Source organism: Temnothorax curvispinosus, unplaced genomic scaffold, assembly GCF_003070985.1.
Source record: "Temnothorax curvispinosus isolate PA1 unplaced genomic scaffold, ASM307098v1 QBEX01000525.1, whole genome shotgun sequence".
NCBI lineage: Eukaryota > Metazoa > Arthropoda > Insecta > Hymenoptera > Formicidae > Temnothorax > Temnothorax curvispinosus.
Window position 1 is genome coordinate 1,052,649 of NW_020210305.1, and position 11,631 is coordinate 1,064,279.

Consider the following 11,631-nt stretch of genomic DNA (forward strand, 5'->3'; position numbering starts at 1 on the left):
TTGTCTGCCTTCTTTCCGTGACATTTTTGCCGTTGAAAGAAACAAATAAAATAATAACTATTTAACTTAAGAAACGAAGAAAGCACCAATATTTTACATTAGATAACAACTAAAGTTTTGTTATAAATGTATTATGGACTATTTCAACAGAACTGTAATGAACTGAATGTGTCTTTTTATAATGGTATATATCTAGCTCTGAGTAATCCTTGCATTTTAAAGAAGAAGAGGGTATAGAGAGTTTAAACTAAAAAAATATTATTAGAAAACTTTATATCAAATGCATGTTGATTATTTACAAAATTGATTATCCAGTAGAATTAGTTATTAAGATTGTATCATAAAATTTTGAAAGAATGATATAAAAAGCATTAGTTCATGCAAATATGTACATCTTAAAGATATACATACGTATACTTGCATAAACGTGTTTTTTCCTCGTTAACTCATGTACAATACATATTATATCATTAGGGCTTAATAGTAATCCAAAATTATTCGAGAAAAACGAGAGAGATTAAGAAAATTGTTAATCACATAAGAAACAATATGAAGTGACATTGCGTACGGCGAAAGCTTCCATTGACGTACGTGCTTTCCATTCTTACGTGAAAAGGAAGGACATTAATGATTCCAAATTGAGAGAATTCACCACGTTTATGCCACGTGTACTGAATGGGACCGGCGATGGTGGCAGGCGCGAGAGTGAAAGAAGAACTTTCTTCGCAACCATAAAGACCGGCTAGCTCTCGGTCGATCAGTTGGACTTCTTTGTGGAGCTGCGGTGAAAGCGTGCGCGAGCAACGGTGATCTTCGGCGAAACCAGAATCCGCAGCTTCTCTGTAAAATTCACGAAGGCGAAAAGAACGGCGGGGAAGCCGCTCCGACAGCGGAGAACGAAATCGTGGCCGAATGTTCGTACGGGCTCAATATAATGCATGTCGGTCGTGGAATCCAGCAAAACACGTGGTGTGCGGTGCTCCATCGATGAAAGGAAGAACGCATCCGTGATTCAGAACGATACTTGTGCATTTCGTGAACAACAAATGGGAAAATGCCTTTACTCGTGTCTCGTAGCAAGCTCTCGATCCTAATCTTGATCATGACACTTATAATATCCATACCAATTGAAGGCTATAGATTTCATCGAAAGATTAAAATGGCTCCAGCTACATCTGTGAGTATACTATAACATATAATTAGATCGAGACATCAAAGCAAAGTTAGCTTACAAAGTACAAGAATATTAGGCTTCTCTTTCCTCTAAAATTTCAATTGTTAAATTTATAGCATGATATCTAACAATTATATATTACTAATTTTCATTTGTGACAACAAATATTTACAAAATGTATAATACAATATAATGTATAATACAATATAATCCTTAAAATAACTTTTATTGTGTAACTAACAACAGTATTACATGTTAATAATATCGTTGATAATAATTTAATAATCATTGTAAATCCTAAACAATAATGCTTTTAATTTCAGAGTTTAACGTGCTTTTATTTAAGATTTTCTGACGTTATTTAGCATACAACGACACTATATGTTATACGATCTATTTAATGAGATAAGATGTGTGTTTTAAGTAACGGCTGTAATCAATCAAACATCAGAATTAAAAGATTCATGTAAACATTACGTGCACGCAACACTTACGCACATAAGATATTTAGTCAGTATCGAAGATAATTTAACAGCTTAAGGCCTTGACCCATTATTCTGGTCATGGTTACTTTCTCTCATCGTTTATGTCGTATTTGCAGTGGAAAGTGAGCGCACTTGAATGGCACTAGGTAATTACGTATTTCTTTCAGGAATTTTTTTCGAATAGTTCGCAAATTCGTACCGGAAGGTTTTTATTTGATGAAATATTCGGTATCGACGTTATCGATAATAGTGATTCAGACGAAGATAGGCTCTGCACGTGCGGTAAGAATTCCATTCACAAATTAAATTGTTCTTATCCTTTTTTATCGCGATTACTTTATTAATTTTAAGAATAATTGATAATTTTAAATATATAATGTACATTTAAATTGTTATATTTCAACTTATGTAACATATTTTCTATTATCTTTTTTACTACAGAAGTAATCATTGGTTAAATTTATATTTTTAAACAATAAAAATATTTAAATGTTGATATTGGATTATAGAATGCGGTTTATCTAATCAAGAGAATCGAATAGTGGGTGGACGTCCTACGCTACCGAATAGATACCCCTGGGTCGCAAGGCTGGTGTACGACGGTCATTTCCACTGTGGTGCTAGTCTGCTCAACAACGATTACGTAATCACCGCTGCCCATTGTGTACGGAAGTATGTCTCTACCCAATAAGTTTATAGATAATACAATGGATAAAACTATAATATACAACTATTGAAATTACAAAATTACTATAAATATGTCATTAATTATTATGAATGTTATTAAATATTTTGCGGAAATTCTGATATAAACTTCAATATTAAAAAAATATATGCGCCTTATTCATATTTTGATCTTATCGAATGTGTTATGATGATTTAATCGATATTTTTATTTTAGTTTGAAACGATCGAAAATTCGAGTGATACTTGGTGATTATGATCAATACGTAAATACTGATGGAGTTGCCGTTATGAGAGCAGTGAGTGTTGTGATACGTCATAGGAATTTCGATATGAATTCCTACAATCATGACATAGCCTTATTAAAATTACGCAAGCCCGTAAAATTTTCAAAAAAGGTTCGACCAATCTGTTTACCTCAACCAGGTAATGCGCACTGAATTAATCAATCGTCGTCTTTTCTAAAATATTAAATATTGTATTTTATATATATTAATGCAGGAATCGATCCTGCCGGAAAAGAAGGGACTGTAGTGGGATGGGGTCGTACTTCGGAAGGAGGCATGTTGCCTGGGAAACTGCAAGAAGCGCAAGTCCCAATATATAGCTTGGCGCAATGCCGAAAAATGAAATATCGAGCGAATCGAATTAGCGATAATATGATTTGCGCCGGTCGAGGTGGCAATGACTCTTGTCAAGGAGACAGTGGCGGTCCTCTTCTCGTTCAAGAAGCCGATAGGCTTGAAATAGCAGGTGAGAAAAACATTTATATTTCGTTATAATAATAATATAATTTTTTAAATAATATTTAATTTACCATTACTGATTAATGTTTCTTATTATTTGAATAAGCATATTGTATAAAGTATATCTCCGTATATCTCCGTATATCTCCGTATATCACTTTATATTTACACAAATGTAAAAATTCGCAGAATCCACCTTACTGTACTTATTTCGGAATATTTGTTTTACGTGAAACTTATATGTGTGTGTGGTGTGTGTGTTAAACGTATCTAATAGGTATAGTGTCTTGGGGTGTGGGATGTGGTAGACCAGGTTATCCCGGAGTTTACACGAGAGTTACCCGATATCTCAAATGGATCCACGCGAACATGAGAGAAGGCTGTTCGTGCGCCAATTGAGGACCTGCTTTCACCTCCGCCTTGTGTACATAAAATTTCACATGTTATAATTGTAATTAATCGGTACGACGAGCACGTTTTACGTTAACATTCATAAACGTCTTATTTGGGAACTGAGTAAAATTTTATATTAAATATAGAATTATTAAATATAGTTCCTTGTGGATAGATAGAGGCCATTATTATTGCTGTTAATTAGCTATCGGCTATTGCTCATACATGTAATTGTAAGAAATATATCTTTGTAAGAAAATTTAATTTAAGTAAAATTTAGAACACAACTATAATTAGTTTGCTCCACACGTTTCTATCACCTACAACTGTACGAATAGCGGTCAAACGTTTCCGGAATAATTAGCAACCAGTAACGGTTCACTGTCGAACCGGGCTAAAGTTGACGCATGCAAATGCACTCCACATGCAATAGCATCTTTGTATGCGCAACTAGTAATTTGTACATAATGGAAGATAGTGTAATTTATGGTAACCAATTACTGATACTGTCTGTTACATGTACATAATACGCGTGTATGTGCATTATAAAATAATATGTACAAATCTGCAAAAGATCAAAAATGTGTTAATAAATACAAAATACTTAGAACAATAAATCACTGCACATTCTATTATTATAAATAATACAGTAATTATAATGTAAAAAATTTTATATACTTGTAAAAATAATTAAAATAACATGGATAAAAAAATCTTATTATGTTACGCTTTATTTGTCTCTGTTTCTAAAATAATCATTATTTAATTGTATTATAATCCAACATTGTATCTGTATGTGTAACACTAAACGCACATATATCTTTGTTACTTTATCTGATATTTGTAAATTTAAGATTAAAATACAATAAGTGTATTATTTTCTATCTCAGCGTAACTGTCTCAGTATGGCAATGTAATTTTACAATAATATTAGCAATAAAAAAAAAAGTTTAAAAAGTGTTACTCTTTCTAAAATTGAATTCCTGTAATCTTCGTAGAAATGTAAATAGGTGGTCAATAATAACGATGACGAACTTGCTAAACCTGATCCTTCAATCGAAACTAGTTCTAAGAAATAATACGATATTAGTACGATAGCGATCAACAAAAACTTCATTACAAATTCTGGTCAAAAATGAAAATAACAGGATTTAACGAATATACTAATAGGACTACTTTTCTTCTTCCAAAACTGGTAGACGAGGTGTTCATTTATAACAATTCGTTCGTGAACTGTGTCTACCAAACGGTACCAAATAACACACCAACCAAATGCGTATTATAAAATAAATGTGCATATAATAAATAAAGATGAGCACTTATTACAATGAGTACGACGTTCTCTTTCTGTACTCTCTTCTATTTCATTATGCATTCACACGATGAATAAGCTGTATTGCAAAATTGCACAAAGATGCTTCAATTAAATTTAATTAAAATTTTATTTAAAAATCATTGTTTTAAGAAGTACGTTAATATTTGGTTTGTCGTATATCTTTTTTTTTTTACAAAAAGATCCATTTTTATACTAAAAAAAGATATATTGCGTGTGTATGTGCATACTTAAAATAATTAATAAACTTATAGCGTTAATACCAAATAAAAAATATAAAAATGTAAAATAAAAAATATAAAAATGTTATTTTTGCATTTTTATTGGTGCAAAAATTTATAGAAACGTAGGTGACAATATCGAGACAACTCTCTGGAGTATAATGATTTCTCGTCGCGGCCCTGATGACGGTCAATAACAGTCACCCGTGATTCGACCCTGAACATGAACGTGAACTGGTCAGGTACCGGCCGGCTCTGGCTGTGCCCGCCTTCCCTTCCGGAATAGCAATTACCTCTTCGACCTCTCAGTCCTCCATAGTCGGCGTAGGACGCCGGTGATAGCTGTTCTCAGTCAGGGACATGTCCATGACTCGTTCCTGACGGTGCCCGTGTGGCAACTCTCTCATTCAAATATCCACAAAGACCTTAATTAAAGTAGAAGTGTATAATTATCGGTGCAACAAGTTACCCAAGTCGTAAAACATGAAGACTTTGTGTTACTTAATTTTATTATTCATTCTGCTCTCGACAACGAAAAATTGTCAGGTAAGATTTTTCTTTGTGAATATTGTCTATTAATTTCCTTGCCATGTAATATTGTTATATGTATATATTTCTTAGAAGCTATCGTTAAAAAAATTTCTGAAATGTATGATGTTGGAATTTTTTAGTTCCCGTAACATGTTTTTAATTTTAATGTTAGAATGAGAGTAAAGTGAATTATAAGTTAATTTAAAAGCTATCAATAAAACAATTAAAATTGAAGTCTATATGCGACAAAATGCAAACATAAAACTTGAACTGTTTTGACAGTTCACCAAAGTAGAAAAAAAATTGTACATGTGACAAAATTATAAAAATAATTTTTCTCAAAGTAATAATGCATCGTAGTAATTTTTCATTTAAATTTTTAATTATTATTGTATATAAGAATAATTAACCTGTGAATATGATATTTATATATCTTATATTTATGCTTCACAAAACAAATAAAATTATTGATCATATTTTCTTGAACATTGTTTAATAATAAAGCACATAATTCGTTAAATAATCTCATTATTTTGATTTTAGGCCGGAGAATTTAACGAGAAAATGAAGAATTTCTTTGGACTTTTTGGTAATAAACCACCTTACTCCACTACTGATTCACCTGCGCCCTGCTACTGTAGTGTGTACTTTAATATGCATTTTTTGTTGAGTTTTATTTTTATTAGACGTAGTGTCATAAAAGGCGTAGAGAAAATGTATTAAACTTCGATCATTGCAATCTAGGTTGTGGGTTGCGGAATGAAGAAAGTCGCATAGTTGGAGGTCAAACGACGAGTATGAATGAATTTCCGTGGATGGCTAGATTATCGTATCTAAACAAGTTTTATTGCGGAGGTACACTTATAAACGATCGTTACGTCCTCACAGCTGCACACTGCGTGAAGGGGTAGGTATAACTAATAAATATCGCACACTTTGTGAAATTGTTAAATTAATATTAAAAACTTAACTCTAACTTTTGTTACATAATTTTCGTCATTAGAAGTTTTATTAATGCTTATACATTTTTTTTATTAAAACGTTCCTAAAACTTCAGCAGATATTACACTAATAATATAACAGAAACACAAAATTTAACCGTAATAATAATAAAAAATAATACTACGTGAATCTTAACAGGAGATAATGTCTAATTAATCTTTTGGCATAAATAAAATTGTTGGAAGAGCGCGTGAAATACTAAAACTATTTTCATGAATTAACTGTGAGTATAAAATCGCTACAATTCGTGCTGTTGGCATCATCTACTCGATATGCAAACAGGTCAAACTTCATATTTGCATCCTTGATTAATGTCATGCTACAAGGAAAACTTTTAGTTACCGTTAGCCCCTCTATACTGAAGTGAAGGAGTGCTAAATTATTTCACTGTTGATGATTGCAATTTTTAGTTATCTGCAAACAACAACGTAAAGAATCTGTCACCTTAAAGCTGTTTGTCCACATATTTATGTATTTAATTAAGTAAATAGTTAAAGCATAATTTATTGTAAACATAAATATCGTTTAAAAAATTCGTTTACGTGTCGTTAAAAATTCAATATGTAGTAAATAAGAAAGAAAGCATTCAACACTCAAAAGAATTTGAAATATCATTTGTAGCATTTATCAATACATCTTATGTAGCACATTCATCGTGTACATTATCTCATCTATACACATATATCTTTTCTAAATAACATAATTTACAATTTATTTATAATTTTATTAATAATATAACTTTGTTTAATGAAATCATTCAAAACAGTTAAATTTTACATTACTGATGTAGATTTTAAAACATATAATTCAGTCGATATAAAAACAAATAATAATCGAGTCATTACTAAATAAATTAATTCGGGAGATTTTCTCTTACTGTAGGGTTTATTTTTATTCATTTTAACTAAGTTCCCCCATCGCAATCTCATTCGCCAGGCGAATGTGATCAGTTCTTCTAGTCTTATTTTCAGATTCATGTGGTTCATGATCAAGGTTACTTTCGGAGAGCACGATAGATGTATCGAGAAAGGACCGGAAACCAGATATGTGGTACGTATTATGACTGGCGACTTCAGCTTTCTGAATTTCGAGAATGACATTGCGCTGCTTCGCCTTAATGAAAGGGTACCATTAAGCGATACAATACGGCCGATATGTTTACCGTCAATATTGGGTAAGTGCATTTTTCTTCTTTCTTTATAAGAGTGTGATAAGATATTGATATTAATGTTTGATAGAAACACTTTTATAAAGATTGGATCACCATCATGTGAATGTACTTATTTTCTCTTTATAAAGACTTTATAAAAGTGTAACAAATATTAATAATAATAAAAATTATAACTTTAAACTTATAATTTTCATTAGATTAGAAATTATAACTGATAAAATGTTTTTGTATAAATACATATATTAAAAGGCTGAACAATAATAGTAATAATAATGCATATACTACATACTCAAATTTTATTTGGCGTAGGGGAGATCGGGGCTCGTTGGCGCCGTTTTCACAATTTCGGCATTTGAGTTTTTATACAACTAATTATCATGATTAAACATTACTAATATGATAGAGAACCTTTCTCTACATTTTCATGCCAGGAACGCTCCTGTATACTGTATAGTTTCTTTGTAATAAGTGAAATACAAACATGCTGCATTGTAGCCAACTTGCCCCGATAGTAGGGTAAGTTGGCTATGCGACAAAAGTCCATGTTAAATTAATGAAAACGTAATAGAAACACAAAACGAGTAACAGATACGTACTTCTTGATAAAGATTGTATCTTTTAAAGTTATTTTGTAATGATCGAATAGCAAAATACTGTTGCAGAAAAACAATTGTAAACTATTTTAGATGTAGCTTTCTTCAACATAAAAATATTAATATAAATATACATCTAGCTTCTATCGACATTGTAAATAGCAAATCACATGCTCAAACAGGTCTCACGCGCGCGGCAACAAGTCAAGCTAAGCGTGTCTTGATATGAGCCAACATACCCCATCCCTAAATACGTTTTATTTCAGTCATTTATTACAATAAATTACTGTTGTTAGTCAAAATAACATGTCGTATAGTAACAGAAACTTTTCTTTTAACTAATGATACGTCACTTTAATTTACTTCTCAAGCTGGAGAACATTAATACGATATTTTGAAACGCTCGAAAATTTACTTGCCATCTCTTAAATCAGAGTTTTCTCTTTTTCTATTGTAATACTTGTTTCATTAAAAAAACTAAAAAAAATGAAACTTTGGGAAAAGTACCTATGTCATATAAGAGATATTTTGTGATAAATGAAATTTGAGAAATTTCCATTGCTTTTTTCGTTATAAATACATAAACGGAACGCATTGCCAACGAGCCCCGGTCTCCCCTACTATAAAATGCTTTGTTAATAATTTCTCTTAACAGTTTGACAGAGATAAAGTCATAATAAGACATGCGACCGCTGCAGCCTTAATCTAATATGTCGAATAAATTATCGATATCCATTTCGATATCCATTATATCACATACAATTTCATGCCCTGTCGATATTACAATAATGAATTTGCGATTATTAATTTTGGCCAATATGTTTTGCATAACCGAGCATAATATTGAATAATATTGCGCGATCTGCGACTAGCCATCATGTTTATTATGCGACGATTACGCGATAGCGGAGTCATAAATTAGTCAATATACGGGTACCTACTCTCAGTTATTGTAATGTCGCGACGCACATAACTGCGTAATAATGAAGATTTCTCTGAAATCGGGGACTTCGAATTTGCATTTCGAATGCACGCAATAATCTTTCCTGAATTTGTTAACGCAGCATGATACACTTACATGCCCTGTTTTCTGGTAATACAGCATATTCGTATTAATAATGTACGCATAGAATAGACTGTATTCGAAAACTTCTTAACGTTCATCTTTAAGTAGTTTTCAAATCTTTTATTTCTTTAATAAAACATCGATTACTTCTAAGATTCTTTCAATTAGACTTATACCAATATATTATTTTGCTATTAAATCTATATTTAAATTTACTTAAGAAAAATATTAAAAATAATATTTTGCTAATTATTTCCAAGATTATTGTTGCTGCAATTACCGACCTTGCGTAATTAATTATTTGTCATAATATATAGTGCAGAATTACGTTTTAGATAACGAATATGTGGGATCAAAAGCAATCGTGTCAGGTTGGGGCACGCTAAAAGAGGATGGCAAACCATCTTGTCTTCTACAGGAAGTCGAAGTTCCAGTCATGAGTCTTCAGGATTGTCGCAATACTAGCTACAGTTCTCGAATGATTTCAGACAATATGCTATGCGCGGGTTATCTTGAAGGGCAAAAAGATTCATGTCAGGTAATAATCACTGCAATATTTGTATGTGATAAATTAAAAATAAATAATTACAATAATAAATGAAAGAATTATTAAAAAATACACATGATAAAATGTGTCTTATGTTAATGTATTGCGTATTATCTAATAGATATAGCGCATTTAAACATTAAAAACTTTATTATATATGAATATATGAATATTATATATGAATATGAATATGTTATTCAATATTACTGAATCAAATGCGCGAACAATAAAAATCTTTTGCATTACAGGGAGACAGTGGTGGACCCTTGATAGCGGAGCGCGAAGATAAGAAGTACGAACTCATTGGTGTGGTGTCTTGGGGTAACGGGTGCGCAAGACCTGGTTACCCAGGTGTATATACGAGAGTTACACGGTATATGGATTGGATTTTAAAAAATTCAAAAGACGGCTGTTTTTGTGAGCATAATTAATTATGGTTACCCGGTGATTCTTGCTGAGAGATATAATAAAAAGAACAAAGAAGATGATTTTTACGTACTACAGTATGTATAAGCTCTCTGAATTCTCGTGCTAAATATGTTGTTAAGATGTACATGATATTTTCGTAACGATTTTTTACGCATAATTTATATATTTAGCAAATTTGAAGTGACGCTGCGCCGGAAAACTGATGAACTTAAATTGCTCAAACAATTTGAATTTTTGTATATTATTTTCACATTTTATCTATATTACATATCTGTATTACATTTATTGTTATATTCTCCTATTTAATGTCTATACAACAGCAATGAATGAATAAGTATAGAGACGGTATTACAAAATTACGAATAGATATGATATTATATGATGTCATCGCAGTATTTTTTTTATATTGTCAAACATTTGCAAAAATAATATTATACCATGCAATATTTATTTATCCAATAATCTTTCTTGCTATTGCTGAAATATAGCCATCAAAGGCTATATTTACAATAGGTACTTAATTTTATTGCCAAGGAAATTGACTATAGTGAGATTAAGATTATATATTTAAGCTACCAGTATGTGTCATATCTTTCTACAGAAAATCTTTATTATTATAATACTTTATACAACAATGTAATAAATTTGCATAAAGTAGCTCCTTTCCCATATACGTTTTTAAAAATGTAATTTATCATGTTCTGCGATTTTATTTCATATTTTAAGTTTTACATTATTTTATACTTCTACTAATTTTGAAAGTCCTATTTAAAAAAAATTTTTAATGGATATATATGTATCTGATATTTCAAATATTTTTATAATTTTTATGACAGTATTTTCGAAAAAAATATCTCTTACGAAACCAAATATGTAGCTGAAAATAAATCACAAATTTTAATAGAAGAAGCATACAGAATTAAACATGGCATACAAATTATTATAAACATGTAGATTTGCACTATTGCAATTATACTCAAGAATTTATTCATAAATCTCAAATATCAAAGATATCAAACGAATTTCGTTGATGTTAAGTGATATATTGATTGAGATTCTGAGAAACGTATATATGTATAACGGGACGGGCGAACCGGTTACCGACTTGCTTCTCGTGCCAAAATGAAATATAAAAAAAAAAACGAAACGAACACAACGGTAGAATCAAATGCTTGAACACAAATGTGAAACGTACGGGATATATTCAGAGATATTACATTCTTGAGAGTGTCTCAGGATGCGGGCAATGATAGTCC

The 11,631-nt window shown here is 31.1% G+C and overlaps 2 protein-coding genes across 2 annotated transcripts; both read left to right on the forward strand.

The window, feature by feature from the left end:
• Positions 1–1,054: 1,054 nt before the first annotated feature.
• LOC112455380 (trypsin-1-like) lies at positions 1,055–3,599 on the forward strand. Its single transcript, XM_025017272.1, has 6 exons — positions 1,055–1,177; positions 1,827–1,941; positions 2,169–2,331; positions 2,561–2,769; positions 2,845–3,096; positions 3,367–3,599. Exons 1-6 carry the CDS (start codon positions 1,055–1,057, stop codon positions 3,486–3,488), a joined length of 984 nt encoding a protein of 327 aa, XP_024873040.1. The 3' UTR covers positions 3,489–3,599.
• Positions 3,600–5,458: 1,859 nt separating this feature from the next.
• LOC112455714 (trypsin-1) lies at positions 5,459–10,489 on the forward strand. The gene is made up of 6 exons (XM_025017823.1): positions 5,459–5,582; positions 6,111–6,207; positions 6,312–6,474; positions 7,541–7,743; positions 9,735–9,937; positions 10,195–10,489. The coding sequence occupies exons 1-6, from the start codon at positions 5,520–5,522 to the stop codon at positions 10,375–10,377; spliced, it is 912 nt and encodes a 303-aa protein (XP_024873591.1). The 5' UTR covers positions 5,459–5,519; the 3' UTR covers positions 10,378–10,489.
• The last annotated feature ends 1,142 nt before the right edge of the window (positions 10,490–11,631 follow it).